Below are 20,377 nucleotides of genomic sequence, written 5' to 3'. Positions count from 1 at the left end.
TTAAAATTTTTAAATTATATATTATCTAACTCATTGAACATGCATCTAAACAACATACTTAATTACTTAATGAGCACTTGTATTAAAATCTTTCTTAAGTGAAGTACTTTTTAATAAATCACTGCAGTTTCAAACTATTATTTAATTATAAAGATATAATGGTCTTAAATAGGTCAAAAAGAAATTCCGAAATCTAACAACATTATTTCTGCAAAGATTATTTGTTTTTTAATCACTTATTTCACAATTGTAAACCACTTACATTTCTCCAATTAACAATAAAACAAGTTATTTTGTTATCGTAGACTTCTTATAGATTAATTGTACCTTCCATAATTTTTATTATCAAAATAGTTTTTACAAATGCATTTTTTAATGATTGCATTGGACATCCCTTAAAACCTACTAATTATAATTACGTGTTAAGAGCTTGATTCCAGATCATTCCATATTGCCCGACTTGGGTTCATGCATACTATTTGGGATAATTTTAGAATCCTCTTTTGAGATTTTTTATAATTTCACTTAGCTCTTTTGATAATTTAAAAACTATGCATACCTTTTGTTGTCATTTAAAATGACAATACAATCCTTAAACATTTAAATGAAATTTTCTTGTTTGGTATGCTCATATTAAGAATGAGTTTTACAAGTATTTTTTTTTCATTCATCTTCCTTCTTATTCATTTTTTCCCAACAAGACTAAAGAACTATCATTATTGTCTATAGCTTATATTGTAACCAAATGTCGAGTTAGTAATTTTTTTGATGAATTAACTTTATACGTGATCCAATATTTTAGGTGATATGTTTTCCATTTTTCGTTGGTATCAAGATCAACAATAAATGAAAAGAAATGACCCAAATTTACTACCAACATATGGTAATCCCACTTTCTTCTCTATTATATAGATATAAATTCATAATAAAATACTAAAAAGAAATCCTATTATAATCATAAAATTATTATTATAGTCATTTCTCAAATATTAGATATAGACAAGAAAAATTTAGCATTTTTCTTGTATTTGTTCTAGATAATCTTACAATTGTATAAGAAAATATATTAAAACTCATTACACAAGAATATTTTAGGGTATTCATTTAAAAATTTGACTAAGTCAATGTTATTTTAAGGTTTGATCATTAAAACTATCAAATTAGGGGGAGAAAAATGTAATTTTGTAAACTTTAGAGAGATCAATGAAATTGTTATAAACCTCAGGGGAGATTCTCTGAAATTATCCCATATTATTTCCTACCGGATCGCTAAACTTGGCCGATACTCGAGTACACTTGCCAGGCCAGATACACGAGCTGAGGGACGGTAAGGTAATGAAGCTGCCTTTCCATGTCGCGCTGCTGAATGTGATGTTGCAAATGTTCATTCGGATATAGAACGGCAAGTGCTAGAAGCAGTGGTTCCTTTATGGCAATGGGAATTATGGGGGGTTTCTATTTGTGAAGATGCTTGTTTTGCCGCCAACTGAAGAATACAATCACTTTTGAGTTTGATTAGGATGATAGGAGCATGGCAATTTGTTTGACCAGTCCCCGCACTCATTCTAGCCCTGAATTTGGAAAACTCCGTAGTACAAATATCACTATTCGTAAATTACACTTGAACCTAGCCTTCAATAGTAAGTTGAGATTTCCATATTCAATCTCAGTCCCAAATGTTCAATCTCGAAAATACTCCCACTTTTCAGAGTCTTCATCCGTAAAAGGCGGTGGTGTTTCTCCGGAAGCATATCAAGATGACGATGATGATGGACTTCAAATAGGGGACTCTAATTTTGACAAATTAAAGGAATGGGTGAATATTGTTAGGCCTTTTATTCCAGGTGGGAGTTGGTGGAATTTATATAATGCAGAGGGAAAACAAGATGGCTCCCCTACTTCAGCCAATCCAGTGAGTCTTCCCTATGCCCTTGCTAGGATGTGGACGCTGGTGGCTGATCAGAGATGGGTCCTATGCACAGCCTTTGCCGCCCTTGCCATAGCTGCGGTTGGTTCATTTTCACTCGTCAAACTAGCTCTATTTCTACCATTTCGGCCAGAGTGTTTTAAATCAACTTTTAATATTGAGAGAGAGAGAGAGAAGGTTGCCCCTTTAATTCCGTGGTTGTTAGCTATCTACGCTCATTACTGTATAATGCGGCATTTTTATTGTTCAGGTAGCGGAGATCTCAATACCAAGTATATTGGCTGCATCAATCTTCGCTGCACACAGTGGTAACCGGGACGTGTTCCTGGGGAACTCAAAGTTACTAGTTTTCCTTTGTTTCACTTCTGGGATTTGCAGGTCTATTGGCCTTCTTCGACTTTGAATGCTCATATTTCAAATTGTTGCTTTTAAGGCGTCATATTCCATGTGTCTCAGAGACCATTAACTAGTTATAAGCCATGAAGGGTACTATTTAAAATTAGTGACAGGTGCATGAATTTTTATGGACAGTGGCTTGCGAAGTGGCTGCTTTGCCGTTGCAAATACTGTCTTGGTGAGTCTAGAGACTAACAGTGTGGTTTGTTGACGAGTGTTTTTTCTTTTAATTTTCAAAATATTTTATGTCCTATATCTATTGGGCGGAGTTGTTCCTTGTATAGCTTGATCAGTTAAATACAAGAAACCGGTTGCCTTAAAAAGTAAATGCTTCTTGAATTTTGTGAGATCTGCAATGACAACCTAACTTGGAGGCAACAAATCAGTGCAAGTATTTTAGATTATTCATATTTGCCTTCAGCGGCACGTTGACAAATCAGATACTCAATCGAGGAGAAGATCATCTGTTGTCAAGGACTTATATATGTCAAAGAACATTTCAATCTTTTCCTTGTGTTTTTATCTCAAACACACATAAACAATTAAACTACTCATTCCCTTGACATGCTGTCAATTATAGTCTTCTCTTGATTTAGGTACATGCTTGGAACCTTAGTCTTAGAATGGCTTATGTAAGATGAGTTTCATTCGTATGTTATCCTCCCTACAAAAACAACTCAAAAGAGAAGCATGAATAACCCAATAAAAAGGAACAAGGAAGAGAGGAAAATGTTTACTCGTGGATTTGTTCTTCCTCATGGCAAGTTCATAATGTATCAATTGGAAGCTTTTCCACACCCTTGTCAAGGAATTCATTTTTTTTCTGTGTTAATGTTTAAAATGCTTCTATTTCTTTTGTTTTATTCAATGTTTTTCTGTTGTTATTTCACCGGCGCTAATTGTGTAGGCATAGGTCTGATAGCCTGGTGGTTTTCTTCATTGTCTTACTCTTACTACTAGAGTTGCTTTTTATCTACTCTTTATAGTCATCAACTGACCCTCTCTTCAAGACCACCTAGCATTTGTAATGATATGGTCTGGTTGAACATCTGCCCTCCATACAACCTGTTTAAATGTGTACTCATTCTTTCGTCAAAGTCATAACTGATGGTACAAGACCCAATCAAGCAGGTTAAACGTATGAGGAAAACTCTGTACAGCATTCTTCTTGATCAGGTTTGACTTCTGCATTAGTTTCAATACATAATGTGCATGCTACTAATTTTCTGGTATTTTGAGATATACTGTCAGTTGCCACTTTTATGATGTATCAAAATTGCCTGTCATACAGGATTTTTCCTTTTTTCGTACCGAAGCTGTCGGTGATTTGACCAGCAGGCTTGGAACAGACTGTCAAAGATTATCCCACACTTTTGGAGGCAATCTACATCTGATTGTACGCAACTTGCTTCAGGTAAGTTGGTTTTTCAATTCTGGTTCGTATGTGATCTTGCTTAGTTGTCCTGGTAATCAGTTGATCTTTCATCTCGTACAGCTAGTAATGTGAATTGTAACTTCTAGGGAACAGGAGCATTCATCTATTTGGTGACTTTGTCTTGGCCTCTTGCGCTGTCAACGATGGTGATATGCTCTCTGCTATCAGTAATCTTTCTTTTTTATGGCAGGTGAGCCCACGTATTTTAAGGACTTTCATCAACTCTAATATATTGTCATTCTTGATCTTGATTCAGCTTGGAAAATTCTAGTAAAGAGTATTAAATGAGCTAATCAATAGTTTGCTGGTGTTCAACCAATTAGGTCATTCTGAAAATTTGCAAGTATTATATCTTTGTGTTGCTTATGAGATTCTGGTGCATGTACTTGTCTAGGTTCTTGTACTGGTTAATATGTTTTTGCAATATCTCAAATTCTGTTAAATTTGACAGGTACCAAAAGAAAGCAGCGAAGCTTAGCCAAGACTATACAGCTTCTGCAAATGAAGTAAGAGAAGAAGAGCTGCCGTATTCTTCATCCATCTAATTTACCTGATTTAATTTGGCTAAATTACAAATAGTTTTCCTTCTTTCATTGCCACCTTTTCATACAATCCAGGTTGCAACAGAAACACTTTCTCTGATCAGAGCTGTCAGAGCATATGGAACAGAAAGACAGGAAGTTGAAAGGTAACAATCTTTACAAGAATGCCTTTGAAAGTTTTTAGCTTTGATTTGTATCTTTTCAAATGTTTGGCCAAAAAGATAATGAGGGCATATTGATATATTTGGTTTAATGATTGTCGTGAATAACGTTTTCCTGCTCGTTTGTTGTTAGGTTTGTGCAGCAACTCGAGAACATAGCCCTTGTGGGAATTCGAGAAAGTGCTGCCAATGGATTCTGGAGTATGAGTTTTCATTCCCTTTATCGCTTTACACAGGTTTATCTCTTCCCAAGGCTTTGAAAACTCTAGGAATAGATGAGAATCTAAAAGAGCATACTGTAGATGGTGTGTGTTTCTTGCAAGAAAATATTGTGGACAGCATCAATTTTAATGTCCATTTGTTGTCAAACTAAATTTTATAGGTTTTGGCAGTTCTTTTAGGCGGCATGTCTATTTTGACTGGTCACGTATCAGCTGAGCTGCTTACTAAATATGTTTTCTACTGTGAGTGGTTGATTTATGCGGCATGGAGAGTGCAAGACAACCTGTCGTCATTACTTCAATCTGTTGGAGCTTGTGAAAAAATTTTCCTGTTGATGAATCTCTCGTCAAATGATCAATTATTATCAAAAGGCAAGAAATATGGTTCTATACATTTTGAGCTTTCTGATATCTATTTGCAATTAATTATGTTCCCAACTTGGTTAAGCTAATAAATTCTGATCCCTTTCTGTTGGAAACTCTAGTTATGCTATTTCATATTGGGATGTTGTCATCTACAGTAGCTTGATCTTCTCTTGTACGATAGATTTAGGCTTATAGCACCTCGTTTGAGATATTGCTTTTCCCTGTTTCTCTTGGTTCCTTGTGTTTCTGCTGTTCCTACTTTAGTACCTTTGCACACAAAAGAAGAGTATCAATAAAGAAATGGGAAAACTAAGCAAATTTTTCATTTATATAAACAAATGATTTTGATATTTAATTCTATATCTCTACTTTGCAACACTTCACATTAGTGTTGGCTCTTACTTTCTGTCACTTAATTTCGTATCTTTCTCTAATGAAGCATCTGGCCATATACAGGAGTGAAATTGTCAAAGCTAAGGGGTGATATTGACTTTGTCAATGTATCCTTTCACTACCCGTCACAGAATATGGTACTTCCATATATTTTAAATTGCAATTTTATCAGTTTAGATTTCTTTGTCCACCTATGTCTGATAAAAACCTACCATGTTACATTTTCTGGAGCATAATTACAATATTAGACCCCATCCCGTGATGAACTTCGTAGTGGTACATGCATCTATTTACTATGTTGATTGTACTCAAGTTACCTTGATTTGTTTCTTCTTTTCCCAATCAAAATCTATTGCTGTTGCTACAGTTCCTAATATTTGTTTCCATTCTTTTGATAAAATAAGAACTCTCACAACTTATTCTTTTATTGGGTTCAGGTACCTGTTTTAGAAAACATGAACTTTTCTATACGAGCAAATGAAACAACTGCAATCGTAAGAATTCTAATTGATTTGCTTTAACTTGATTTTCGAAAAATTTTAAATAATGAATGGCAACTTCTTTTGAAGGTTGGTGTCAGTGGTAGTGGGAAAAGCACATTGATAAATCTTTTGCTTCGTCTCTATGAACAAACTGATGGTCAGGTACAAGTATCTGCATCTATGCTAACTTTGTAATAGATCTTGTGGAGAGTCAGATAAGAATGTATGGATTGGTTCTGTCATTCCACTATTTTGCAAGTTTTCCATCAGTTAGCTAATTTGGCATGATGTCTATGGAATTTGTAAGCAAGTTTAAGCTCTTGTATACTTCTTGTGAACATCTTGGAGAGCTATAATAACATTTTTTGTCCTGGAAATGCTTGTAATTTTCTGAAGTTGGTTTGGGTTGACCATCTACTATTTTCTTTCATAAAATTTATCTTACTTTATAGTTTCTCTTTTCATTGCAGATTTTTATTGATCATTTTTCCCATAGAGAACTCGACATCAGGTGGCTGAGAGGAAAAATTGGATTTGTTGGACAGGTTAGATTTGATAGTACTCATGCTTGGTTGAAATAGCCAGAGAATTGGTATCTGAGAGCTCTGTATGAGCAGGATCCCCATCTGTTTAATATGGATATCAAGTCAAACATATGTTACGGTTGCAATAGAAATATCAGACAGGAAGATATAGAATGGGCTGCAAAGCAGGCTTATGCACACAACTTCATCTCTTCCCTGCCGAATGGTTATGGAACAATTATAAATGATAACCTTCTGAGTAGAGGACAAAAGCAGCGTATTGCTCTTGCAAGGGCCATTCTTAGGGACCCTGAAATTCTAGTTCTTGATGAAGCTACCAGCGCTTTGGATGCAGAAAGTGAATACTACATCAAGGTACAGTTTTCTCCCTAGACCACTTACAGATTCCACCATGAACACATAGCAAGGATAAATACTTTGAAGCATGCGATGAAGATTTGTATAACACTATATTGATGTGAAAAATAATAATTTTCTGCCTCAGTACTTTGCAATATGCTGACTGCTACACTGAAAGAAAATCCTGCTACTTCACTATAATTTTAAAGCTCCACCTGATAAACTTTCCCCATAAATTTTCATGAAATCAATGCCATTTGTGGAGACTCATTCTAGATTGAAAGACTTGGAGAATCCGATGTGTTTTTAATGTCAAAAATACCCGAGGCTTTCAGCTTTATCTGACGTTTAACAATGTCTATTAGCTGTATCATATCCATTGCAAAGCATCTTAACAAAATTAACATGTGTGATTGAATGCCAGTGGGGTCATTACAGGAGTTTTTAAATGTACATGAGGGTTATTAGCTGTTTCTGTTTCATAGGGACTCATCATTAAAATTTCTAAAAGCATGTCATCGTGACATACTTTCAATTCTATTTTTATTGGACTTGCTTCTTACCTATTATTCTCTTTCTCAGTGCTTTCTCCAGTCTTTCAAAATCAAAACAAAAAGAACTGTCATTGTCATTGCACAAAGGTGAGCTTTTAATTGATTTGGTGTTTTATGATTTTATATCTGCAATTCTTGACCTGGACATCTGCAGAATGTCTACCTTAGAAGCTGCAGACAATATCCTGGTAATCGATGGCGGGCAAATTGTTGAGGTAAAGTTTCATCTGCAAAGCCAATTAATTTGATTTTCATACTTCAAGAGATTTGCGTTTAGGCTGGATGCCTGCAACAACTTGTGGGCGTTGGTTTTAGATCTTCCATGGTTTTAAGGGTTTTAACTTTTCTGTTGTGCAAAACTGGGGAACATCAACTCATTTCTCCTGCAGGCAAATTTGAAAGTTAAACATCATCATTTCATCCAACTCTGTTTATGAGCCTCAAATCTCAATGTGCATACCGCCTCAATTTACACTTTTTAGATCAGTATTCCAAGTGGCAGTTAGCTTCCTAGAATGACTTAAAGAAATCCTGAAACTTCCATTGTCTGGTCTAAAGTCACTGATTTTTGGATGCATGAACTTGGCGCAGCATGGCAAGCACAGTGATCTCCTCAGGAAGGATGGACTGTATGCACGTTTGTGGAGAATTCAAGCTAATGCCTGGGCTTAAACCAATGCAAGGAGGGCAATTACACCCCAAGTGTTACGTCAAATGGAAGTGCCAGATGGTAAAATTAATAGAACATTGACATGAAGGGAAGGAAACACTGTCAAGGCTAAGCAAATGCCTCTAATTTATCCTTCATCGATTATCAGAAAAACTGAGAAAAACATGATGTGGCTATCTGCGAGCATCAAAACAAAACGTTTGACAGTGTCCTTTTTTCTTTTTTCCTTTTTTTCGGTAGTGCCCGATAACAACTGTAAATAACGTGTTGGAGACCGGAGGTTGACTTTTAACGTTTTGCGCGGACACTAGGGCCGAGGGTGAGGCTCGGGACTGCCTAATTTTTCGAACGAAGGGCTTCACAGCTGCTCAAGTGCTTCTGTGTTGAAGTCAGTGGATTGTGGAACCTGTTGGCGAGGAAGGAAATGGGGCCTGAGCGGTTAATGGCCAGGATTTGACCTCAAAATTTTGTGCGGCTGAGATTATAAGTTGTAACTCGATTTCCACGCTATGTGTGGGTCCCACAAAAATTTGCTCTAAAGTTACGCGATATGCAAAAAAAGTTACACGATATACAAAGAAAGTTACGCGTAGTTGATAATGACGAAAATCGCCTGGGACGGTTGCATCTGCAACCGTCCGTGCCCCGAGTCCGGCGAGGAAGGCTTTCTGATCCTCTACAGCGTCCTTCCCATCGTGGTGGTTGTTCTGGAGCTAATTTGTTTTGATTCCTTGAGTAGCTTGTTTTCGCCTTGGCTAACGAACGCTTTTTGACTCAGTTTGTCGCTTTCCATGGTCGATAGCTTAAACTGCGAAGTGGTGTTCAGAGACTCGTATAAACGAGCTTTATGACATAGATACACGTATGCACGGATTGCTGTATGTAGCATGAATGATTAGAAAATGTTACGATCCCTTTTTTGGGTACGATATTCATGATTATAATTTACCTGTATTTTGCTACATCATTTAGTAATTTATACTTTTGAAATAATCTAAGAGTTGATAATCTTTAGTATTCTATATTTAACGGTAAATTTAATCTCATCAGTACAACACTAGAAAAGATGATAGAAGTTTCCTTGTGTGGTGATGATGATGTAGTTTATGGAGCTGCCAGGCGGCAAGAGCAATGACATAAATGAGATGAGGTGTGTGTGGGACATGCTACGCGGTGATCAACCAGTATTGTCAACCAGTATCAACCAGTATTGCTACGCGGTGATCCAATATCAACCAGTATTGTCAAAATCGCGATCCGGATCGTATGATCGTACGATTTGGATAACCAAAATCGATCCAGATCGTATTCAGAATCGCAAATTGTATTAATTTACATAGGATCGGTAGAATCGTAGTAGGATCGTCTAGAATCGTATGATCCTACCTTGATCCTACAATTTTTTGCAAATTTGTGAAATACGAGACTCCATTTTGCAAGTAAATGAAAACATTTGTAGTAGTTTTGTAATTTATCAAAGAATTGCAGCCTTTAATTGCAATTTTTTAACAATTTTTGCCTCAAAAAGTCAAAAAAACTCCTATTCTTCTCATCTACTCAGTTCTCTGTTGTTGACTCGTTTCTGTATTCTTCACTTCAACATTCACTTTTCAGTTTTCACTTCTTATCCACCACTGTAGCTCCAACCAACAAGACGAAATCGCTGCGGCTTCTACCAAATATCACGTACCAACATTTGAACAACAGGAAGAATTTGATTCAGATTCTACACAGGTTTGCACTAACTATTCTGACTTTGAATGCCCTAATTTGACACCATTTTCTTTCTTCTTCTTTTTTTTTTGTTTTTATTTTTGGATCTTTTCAATTGTCCGATTGGATCTTTTCACTTTCAACAACATGATTTTGATTTGTCTACCTCTTTAAAACGTTGATTTGTCTAAATGTCATCAAGTGAAATTTGCAGTTACCAAACACAGAGTGCCTCAGCTCACATACATTATTGTTTGCTTACTATTGATTGCCATAGCTAAGCATTTCATGCAAGATTAAGTTTCTGATATTTTGAGAACTTCGGGTGTTTACTTTATTTTAGCAGATAACTTTTTCTTCTTCTTAGACAAGGTTGTAAGGTGGCTTTGTGCCCAAGAAACTCATTCCTTGGAAGCACATTCCTTCAGCCAAAAAGTATTGGGTCTCACTTGAACTTATGATTTCCTGGCCTTTATTTTTTTTCTTAAGCTAGAAAGGTGCATTAATTGCTCAGATTTTCCTATTTAGACCAGAAAGATGGGCTGCCGTGGACGTATGCTTCTGAACTTTTTGTTAACAAGTTTGAAAAATCCAATTTCTTCTAAATTTTCAACTCAAATCAACATTTAGCTTGGCTTTTCTCATAATATTACTTTGCAATGGCTATAATTGTGAAAAGAAAACAAAATGGTATAAATGAATTTCAAATGCTTGTCAGACAGTAAGTAAAAAATGCTGTATATTTATAAGTAACTTATTTATTTGATATATTTTAGGATGTACAAAATGATATATGAATTTCAAATTCATTAATTTAGTAAATTTAGGAACGTTTGGTGGGATCTTACGATTCTACGATCCGATTTTGTAAAACTAAAATCAATTCTACGTAGGATCCCGATTTTATAAACCTTGATATCAATTTCTTCCTTCACGTCTTCTTGGATCAGAGGCGTTGTTTTCTAGTTTCTACAGTCGCATTTAAACCCGTGATGCTGCACTTACTAGAAACAATGATGAATGGATAAAATATTGTTTGGTAAGCAAGTTTTTGGTCAAATTTATTTATTACAAGTTTGTTAACAATTTTAATTACAGTAATTTCAAAAAATTTCTTAAAATTTTTAAACTATACACTTTAAAATAGTCAAAAATTTACACACTTCAAATATTTTGTCTACAACTTTTACAGTAAGTTACAGGAAAATTTTAGACAAATACCCAAAAAACTCACTTGTCAAATGGAGCATTAATAGTAATTTTGAGCCTAAAACTTGACCAGATTATTTCCCATCACCAGTGACGCCGGGCTATGGATAAATTATTTGGGGTAAAAGGAAATATTACAATGGGTAAATGTTTTTTTTCTCAAGCTTTCGTTTCGTTGGCCATTCAGTTAACAATGAGAATACCAATGGAAAAGTGGTACACCCCAAAAAAAAAAAAAAGGTGTTTGCATCGATGAAACTCAATAAAAAGCCATTTACATAGTTTACGTATAAAATTTCTTGCTAGCGTAATTCTTTATCTTTTATTTATTTATTTTTTCAATCAATAACGTGGAAATTTTAAAATTGGAAGTAAGAATATCTCGATTTTCCTTGTAGGTGAAAAAAAGAAGGTAAAACATCATTGTAATATTTCAATGGATCAAACATATATATATATATTTTTTCGATTGTCATCTCTACTCCTACTCCTACTCTATCTACGAGGGAGACTCAACTGAGCCTATGGGGACCGATGGGGACAGAACCATCACCGGACCAGACAGGTGCGAGTGCATCCGTTTGGATTTGAAGCAGAGGCACAAGAGTGGCATTTTTTGTGGTGGCCACCAGCTTGGGCTTGGTGGTGGCCACCAGCTTAATGGATCAAACATATTGAAAGAGGAAAAATAAACTTTTCTTTTTGGGTACTTAAAGGGGTAATTAAATCTTTTCGCTCCCAAGCCATAATTTTGTAGTATTCCTTTGGAGCCCTTTTGCCAAAATAAATCTTTCTTTTCGCGGGGTTGCCCGAGCACTCCAGTTGCCGTCCAACCAACTGACTACGCGTGTCCCCGGAGTACCGGGCTCAGGTGAAAACCTCACTTAAACCCTAGTGGGAATGGAGACTTCTGGTTGATTTGGATAGGCCCTCTAGTCTACTACTAAGACCCCGCTGTCTTGCTATCCGGCGCTCCGGTCGGACTCTCTGTTTTAGCTGCGCTATCCTCCGGAAGCCGGAAGGCAGAAGGCGGGAGCCGCTTCTTAGCTGATGATAATTCATACCTCCGTTTCCATTCAAAATGTTACTACGCTTAGCCACGCTTTGGTTCTGCATTCTTTTTCCGGCGCTTTTGGTGTCCGATGCGGTGGCCTCATCGTCGGTGACGTCTGGTCCTCACCTAGCCGACGTCAACATTCTGTTGCCTCCCAAAATGACTCATCCTGTTGAGTACAGGCTTCAAGGAACTGATGGCTGCTTCAAATGGTACTTTTTCAACGTCTCTCTCCTTCTACTTTTCCTATTCTTCTTCGCCTTGTCATGTACATATTGTCTAGTGAAATAAGTGGGAACTTTAGTCTACTTCCTACAAGCTTTGCTGGTAACTTCTTCGATGAAAAATTACAGTAATTTGGGGAAATGATGAGTTTTGCCGATTTTAATATAGGATTATTGTAGGTTTTGGATTTTCCGGCTAGCTGAATGTTTGTTGATTTGCAGTTCTGGGTGTTACTTTCCATGTTATTTATTGTAAGACGACATTATCGATTCCCTACATGTTTTACCCGTAATTTTTGTTGCATTTTTCTTGATTATGAACGAGTTCTTTGTGGGAGATGGATATTGTTGGTCGTTTAAAGCTTTCTGTGAAATTCAGTTGTTACTACACACATTGGCATTAGTTGCCAAAGAAGTAGCATGAAGCATTAACTTCCGAGAATGAGTATTTGCTAGAAGCATGTTCAAGTTTCAGCAGATTGAGATGGAATTTGTATTAATTTGACGATGAAAATGAAACTCCATATACTTCCTTAAAATGGCAAACTATTATTTGATTATCCAATGCCTAATTTCCATTAAACTGTTTAATTCTCTATAAAAGGTTTTCTTCCTATGCTATTTTATCCTTTCTATCCTATCTTTTTGAGAGATAGTCTTCTTGAATCTGTTTTGGGCAGGTCATGCGATCATCGTGATATTTTAGCTGTTTTGCCTGAGTACAATTCCACCAACCGTTGCTCTACAAGTGCCCGCTTGAAATCAATTGCTCCTTATACTGGTCGAAAGGAAACTGCTGTTTATGCAACTGACCTCAATACTGGCATGGTGATTCGTTGCAAGGTTTACATTGATATCTTCTCCAGAATCCAGATATTCCATAATTCCATCAAACTTGACCTTGATGGACTTGCTACGCTTCGAGTCCGGGCATTTGATAGCGAAGGTGATTGTTAAACACCCATCATGAACTTAATTGCTTTAAGCACTTTCTCATAATACTACTGTTTTAGGTTTCCTTCTGTTTATCATAAGTTTATGACAACAGTATATTTTTTCCCTGAACTGCTTTCTTTACCATATGTGATTGTTGACAGTAACAATCGGCTTAGTAGAAAAGGCTGTTTCTTGTGGTATGTTGTAATCAGTATGCAAGATGTTATTTTCGTATCATGCCATGTAAAGAGTCAGAGGGAAGAAGTTATGAGGAGCATTGTGTATCTTGGGAGAATGACAAGGATCGTATTTTACTGTTACAACAGGAAAAATGAAAGAAGGAAACAAGTTTACTCCATTTTCTCATTTTATGTGTTATATTTGATCAAGCACATAGTTTCAGAGTCATGCATTTAGTGTATCTGCTCTTTGATTTATGTCAAAACAGTCCATTGTTAACCTCAGAGGCTCAGAAAACTTTCAATTTTATAATGTTTTATGTCTTTCCGGTTTATGAGCTTGATGATAAATTATCTTCGACTTTGACTGTTGAACTTGGTGTTCTTGACATTTCTATATGTATTACATCTTTAGTGATAAAGGGTATTTTGTAGAACTTGGTCACATATTGTCTTTTGACTTTTGATTGTGGACAATATAGGACAATTTAAAATGAAACCAAGGAAACAGTAAGGGCACTGCAGAATATTAGTAAAAACCGCATGAAATGCTCACTTAAGCACAAGCTGAAGCAAAGTGTAAGCCTAGTGCTTTCAATCTTCTGAACTGAGCAACCATTTTTGAGCACAAGAAGAAGTAATTGAAGCTCAATAAAGTGCTGAAGTCAAGAGAAAGCATGCAAATTGAACATTTTTCCTTTTTTTGGCTTTGCATTCACTAAAATCCTTTGGATCTTCTGTTGCCTTAGCTTAATTGATTATTGTGTAGCCTGATTAGTTTGTAGGTAAGAAGCTAATATGTTATGGATTGTAACTAGAGTAAACCATCCTAGTCTCTAAACTTGATTGATGAAGATGATTAGGATCTTAATAGCCTATACATTGTAGAAGTTTGTAAATTCTTGACCTTGAAACTTAACTATCAGTTTGCTATTTTTTGTATGTATATCTTATGGTGCTTTAGTTTGTACTCGTAATCCTTAATGCATGTATAGTAGAACCTGTAATAGATAATGCTTCTTTTCTTTACATAAGTTACTCTTTTTTAACTGTAGACTATAAATGAATATAACTTTTTGCTTAAGCCCCCAAAAGGGAACATTCACTTTCCTGTTCCTGTGTGTTTAATTACTATGATGAAGGAGTAAAGAAACAAAAGAAAAATTTATGATAAATTGCTTTATTTATGCCAAAAGTCTGTTGTATTTTTCCTTTGGATTATGATAATGACGTAATTGATGTACACTTTTGCCAGGCAGCAGATTTTGTCATGCATTTAATTTTTAAGAGTTAAAATGATAATCTCTGGAATTTGAAATTCTTTTTTACTATTTCCTTTTTGTTTCAAGTAAATTTTTTAGAAGTATGTAAATCTTTTCATAAGATAGTTTAAAAATTTTGTTCATTTGCTGTCTACGTTGCAGAAAATGTCTTTTCCTCGTTAGTGGGGTTACAGTTCATGTGGCAACTGATGCCTGAAACTGATGACTTGCCACATCACATTGTTCATGTTCCTCTCAAGGAATCTCCACAAAGTGACTGTGGAGGATTGTGTGGTGACCTGGACATTCAAGTTAAGCTTGAAGATGGTGGTGTGTTTTCTGACTTGTATGTTGTGAAAGGCATTGAAATTGGCCATGAAATTGTTTCTGTTCATCTTGTTGAACCATCATTTGAGCACATACAAGATAAGATTATCTTGACTGTAGCAGAAGCAATGGCTCTTGATCCTCCATCACCTCTATATGTTCTTATTGGTGCTGTTGTTAAATATAGCCTCAATGTTATTCGAGGCAATATTCCTCAAGTGGTATCTTTACCATCTCCATGGCATCAGTGGTCTGTTTTGAACACTTCAGTGGCTCAGGTAGACAGAATGACAGGTGAAGCTCATGCACTCGATTTGGGGGTGACAACAGTCATTGTTGAAGACACTAGAGTTGCTGGTCATACACAAACGTCATCCCTCCATGTTGTCTTGCCGGACGCTTTACTGTTGCACATATTGCCACTTTCCCCTTCTGGTAGCCCTGTCGAGGGAATGAGATCTATTCCATCTATGGCTCGCTGGTATGTTGTCTCTGGCAGGCAGTATTTGATTTATGTGAAAGTTTTTTCACAGAGTCCAGCTGGGGAAGAAATTTATCTAACTGAAAGTGATGATGTAGAATTGTATGGTGACCAGTCCAAGTTCTGGAATGTTCTCCCTGTGCCAGATAGTGTTATGGTAAAAGGCAATACCAGAATACTCAATGCAATTTCTTATGGTCTTGGCAAACTGATGGCAGTTTTGAGATATAGCAGCAGAAATGATGAGAGAAAGGAGGTCATTAAAGTTGTGCAGGAAATCATGGTATGCGACCAAGTGAAGTTCAGCATGAGCCAAGGCAGCATTGACCATCACAGAATTCTCCTTCCATGGGCCCCTGGGATAAGTCAAGAATTGGAGCTAAAGGTGAATGGAGGTTGTGCAATGGCATCCAGTGACTATAAGTGGTTTTCCTCAGACATGGCTATCGTGTCTGTATCTGCATCTGGCATAGTTCAGTCAAGAAATCCCGGTAAAGCTACCATCAGAGCGGTGTCCATTTATGACTCATTCAATTATGATGAGATGGTTATTGAAGTTTTAATTCCTTCTTCAATGGTTATGCGGCAGAATTTTCCTGTGGAAGTTGTCGTTGGATCGCATCTTCAGGCTTCTGTCACGTTGAAAATGCCAGATGGAGCCTACTTTGCTAGATGTGATGCTTTTAGCTCCTCCATTAAGTGGAAAACCGAGAGTGAGTCTTTCACAATTATCAATGCAACTGATGAGTCACTTACTTTTGGCAAGCACGAAATGCTTGAGCTCCAGACTTCGACAGTTGGGCCCCCTTGTGCATGGGCTGACGTATATGCTTCTAGTTCTGGTCGGACAACGCTACATGCAACACTAACTAAAGAGCATCAACAGCTTGATCATTCTGTCAGTGGATTTATTGCTTTAAAGGCCTCGTTGCATATTGCAGCATATAAATCACTCCTGGTACATCAGGCAAGTGATGGAAACCAGTTTGGTGGTTACTGGTTCAACTTGGCTGAAGCTGAAGCCCATAACCATTTGGATTCACTATTTCTTGCCCCTGGAACACACTTTGATTTAAAGCTTCATGAAGGACCAGAGAGGTGGGATCAAGGGGTTGAATTTATTGAAACTGTGGAAACTTTAGATGACAAGAATTCTTATCTTAAAGATGGAGGCCTAGTTCACCAAGTACATGCTGACCATGTTAGCCAGTACAGAATTAAGTGTGAAAAGTTGGGATCCTTCAAGCTTGTTTTCAGGCGTGGAAATTTAATTGGTGACAACCATCCCCTGCCTGCTGTATCTGAAGCACAGTTGCAGCTTGTGTGTTCCTTCCCATCTTCTATTGTACTAATTGCTGATGAAGCTGTAAATTTACCTGAAGTCATTGAGTCTGCAACTAAGGCAGACCGCATTCATGGAAGAATTCGGGCCACCCCGATTACTGTTGCAAATGGACGGACAGTTCGACTATCAGCCGTGAGTATCAGTGATACTGGGAAAGCTTTTGGAAACTCGTCTTCTCTCCAGTTGAATTGGGAGCTTATTAACTGCGATGGGCTGGCTTTCTGGGATGATGCATACAATTTAGCAATAACCAAGTCCATTTGGGAGAGGTTTTTGGTCTTGCAAAACTCATCAGGATTGTGTACTGTGCGTGCAACTGTTTTAGGGTTCATTGATTCTTTAAATCAAAACTCTATTACTCCTTTTGATAGTCCAGAAGATGCTCTCACAGATGCTGCACGTTTGCAGATTGTTTCTTCTCTAAGAGTGAATCCAGTCTTCAGTTTGTTGTTTTTTAGTCACGATGCCCGGCTGAATCTCTCAATTGCTGGTGGGAGCTGTTTTCTGGAGACTTTGGTTAATAATAGTCATATTCTGGAAGTTATTCAATTACCAGTGGATTTGCGGTGTTTGCAACTGATGCTGGCCCCCAAAAGGTTGGGAACTGCTCTGGTGACAGTTTATGATATTGGGCTTGCTCCTCCACTTGCTGCTTCTTCTGTGGTCCAAGTTGCTGACATAGACTGGATTAAGATCACATCAGGGGAAGAGATAAGCCTTATGGAAGGAAATTTGCTATCTATAAGCTTCTTGGCTGGAACTGATGCAGGGCATACTTTTGACAGTTCTCAGTACTTGTATATGGATATTCATGTTCACTTTGAGCATCATATTTTTGAGCTTGTGGATGATGGTGAACTTCAAAGTCCAACTCACAGATCTGTTAGAGCACCCAATTTCACTATACAGGGCACACACTGTGGGGTCACAACCCTATATCTTAGTGCTAGACAGCATTCTGGACATGAAGTATTAAGTCAATCAATTAGAGTTGAAGTCTATGCTCCTCCTAGGATACATCCTAGTGAAATTTTCCTTGTACCTGGCGCTTCTTATGTCCTCAAGGTAAGAGGAGGCCCAAGATTTGGTGCCTTTGTCAAGTATGCTAGTATGGATGATGAAACAGCCAGATTTCAGAAGTCCTTGGGACGAATTTCAGCAATTTCACCCGGAAATACTACCTTAGTTGCCACGTTTTATGAAAAGGGAGATATCTCGATTTGTCAGGCATATGGAAAAGTTAGAGTTGGTGTTCCTTCTGCAGCCATTTTGAATGTTCAAAGTGAGCAACTTGCTGTTGGCCAGAAGATGCAAATATTTCCTTCTCTGTCCGAGGGGAATTTATTTTCCTTTTATGAGCTTTGCAATAATTACAAGTGGAATATTGAAGATAAAGATATTTTGACTTTCAGAGTGCCAGATCGCATGCAAGGTGTAAAAGATGGTATTCCCTTTCCTGATGCAAATAAATCTAGATATACCGAGTACTTGGACAAGGAAGACCTTGGTTTTCTTCAAGTGCTGGAAGGACTATCTCCTGGCAAGACAGGAGTTGCTGTCACATTCTCTTGCAGTTTTACGTCTTCTGGTTCATTTTCAGAATCTAGGTCATACAGTGCAAATATATCTCTTTGGGTAGTACCTGATCTTCCCCTTGCTTTGGGATCACCAATAACCTGGCTCCTCCCTTCTCATTATACGTCATCAGATCTATTGCCTTTATCTTCAAATCCTTGTGGCAAAGGGGCATTGTGTTGTAAAAGCACAATCATTTACTCTTTACTGGGAAAATGTGGAGGAGAGACAGCAGAGGTCGAAGATGAAGACATGTTCATTGATGGGGGTAAAATTAAGACAAAAGAAGCTGAAAGTCTTGCATGTATTCAGGCAAATGATAGGTCAACCGGAAGAACTGAGATTGCTTCTTGTGTAAGAGTTGCAGAGGTGGCTCAAGTGAAAATTGTAACGCAGGAAGTTCTGGTTCTTAGACTTGCTGTAGGTGCTGAACTTGATCTGCCAATCAGATACTATGATGTTCTAGGTAACCCTTTTCATGAAGCTTATAATGTTGCTGTCTTTGAAGCTGAAACTAATTATCCTGATGTTGTCACCATTGAAGACTCCTCTGATGGTCAGGGGAAAGTCCACCTCAGCGCAAAAAGCCCTGGTAAAGCTCTTGTCCGGGTAGCATTCATCAATAACCCACAGAAGTCGGACTATGTGATGATTTTTGTGGGTGCTCATATGTATCCTCTAAATCCAGTCCTTCCCTTAGGAAGCCATCTTAACTTCAGTGTAAATGGCCTGACTGATCAAGCATTTGGCTACTGGTTTAGTGCCAATGAAAGCATTCTGGACATTGACAAGTTATCTGGAAAAGCCAAAGCCAGAAACGAAGGTTCTACTCAAGTTCATTATGAAAATTCAGATTTGAAACTGCATACAGTGGTTACCGTTCTAAAAGGGGGAGAGGTTACTGTTGATGCTCCCACGTTGATGCTCACTAATGCATCTCCTTTTCCAGTTAAAGGATATTTCTTTCTCATTAAACTAAATGATGCTTATAACCGCAAGTATGAAACTATTGGAAATGGCAAGACATTAGTTGATTGTGTGGTGGATCCACAGTTTGTTGGATTCGCAAGGACTTGGACTGATCCTGTCACTAATAAGTTGTACTGCATCTTCTTTCCTTACTTTCCGGAACAATTGGTACGCACTGCTCCCAGTTCTGCGGACATGAGACGAGGTTTATCCATTTCCATTAATGCTTCATTGCTGGAAGACGAGAGCATATCAGGATCTGCATCTGTATTCTTTGTGGGAGGATTTTCTGTGTTGGAAATGGATGAAAATTCTCTAAAGCTAAATCTGACTTCAGGCTATAACAGAAGTTTCATAACCATTGTGGGTAATACAGATGTTATCATCAACTGGCATGATCGAGATAGGCTGTCTGTCAGACTCATCTCTGGGGATGATTCCAGAAAAGGAGGGCATGCTCTCTACGAGGTCAAAAGTCTCAAAGATGAGAGTTTTAAAGATAAACTAATCATTACCCTCCAAGCAACAGGTCAGAGGAAAGAGGTGGACGTCAGCTACGAAGCTGAGAGAACCAATGGTGCAGTAAGAAACTTCGGTGCCATCATGGTTGTGGTCACGGTGTTTTTACTATTTTTGGTAATCTTTGGAACTTTGCTGTACTGCATACGCAAACCAGGTGGCGTAGAATCAGGTTTTGCTCGTGTTGGAGGTGCTCGTGTGGCAGCAGCTGCACCTGCCACTCCTATTCGCAGTAGTCCTCTTCTTCGGGATGAACAATCTCCTCGGACGCCTCAGCCTTTCATCGAGTACGTTAGGAGAACAATAGATGAAACTCCTTACTACAGGCAAGATTTTAGGAGAAGGGTCAATCCCCAGAACACCTTGTAGCTTGGAGCTGTTTCCTTTTTGCAAACTTTTCCCCATGTGTAATATATCAGATCATGTCATCAATTACGCATTATTTAGATGTTAGTGGCTTTCATCTGGAGCCTCAAGAGTGTGTACCATTTGAAACTTCCCCCTCGAAGGCATGCTCCTGGAGAATTTTGATTTCCGCTCTAACATGGATATT

The 20,377-nt window shown here is 37.6% G+C and overlaps 2 protein-coding genes across 3 annotated transcripts; both read left to right on the top strand.

Moving 5' to 3' along the window:
- The first annotated feature begins 1,248 nt into the window (after positions 1-1,248).
- On the top strand, positions 1,249-8,436 carry LOC140007571 (ABC transporter B family member 26, chloroplastic-like). 2 transcript variants are annotated; one of them, XM_072050278.1, is made up of 18 exons: positions 1,250-2,008; positions 2,178-2,305; positions 2,459-2,501; positions 3,455-3,499; positions 3,615-3,737; positions 3,845-3,948; positions 4,210-4,264; positions 4,376-4,446; positions 4,595-4,697; positions 4,844-5,054; positions 5,505-5,578; positions 5,879-5,935; positions 6,011-6,085; positions 6,394-6,468; positions 6,541-6,822; positions 7,390-7,448; positions 7,516-7,576; positions 7,953-8,436. In XM_072050278.1, the coding sequence occupies exons 1-18, from the start codon at positions 1,532-1,534 to the stop codon at positions 8,031-8,033; spliced, it is 2,124 nt and encodes a 707-aa protein (XP_071906379.1). In that variant the 5' UTR covers positions 1,250-1,531; the 3' UTR covers positions 8,034-8,436. The 2 variants fall into 2 exon arrangements, with proteins under 2 accessions (XP_071906380.1, XP_071906379.1); XM_072050279.1 differs by lacking the exons at positions 5,879-5,935; positions 6,011-6,085 and having other exon boundaries at positions 1,249-2,008.
- Positions 8,437-11,356: 2,920 nt separating this feature from the next.
- On the top strand, positions 11,357-20,293 carry LOC140007570 (nuclear pore complex protein GP210). The gene is made up of 3 exons (XM_072050276.1): positions 11,357-12,219; positions 12,912-13,177; positions 14,771-20,293. The coding sequence occupies exons 1-3, from the start codon at positions 12,035-12,037 to the stop codon at positions 20,191-20,193; spliced, it is 5,874 nt and encodes a 1,957-aa protein (XP_071906377.1). The 5' UTR covers positions 11,357-12,034; the 3' UTR covers positions 20,194-20,293.
- The last annotated feature ends 84 nt before the right edge of the window (positions 20,294-20,377 follow it).

Source organism: Coffea arabica, chromosome 5c, assembly GCF_036785885.1.
Source record: "Coffea arabica cultivar ET-39 chromosome 5c, Coffea Arabica ET-39 HiFi, whole genome shotgun sequence".
Taxonomy (NCBI): Eukaryota; Viridiplantae; Streptophyta; class Magnoliopsida; order Gentianales; family Rubiaceae; genus Coffea; species Coffea arabica.
This window is presented reverse-complemented; position numbering and strand designations above follow the sequence as displayed.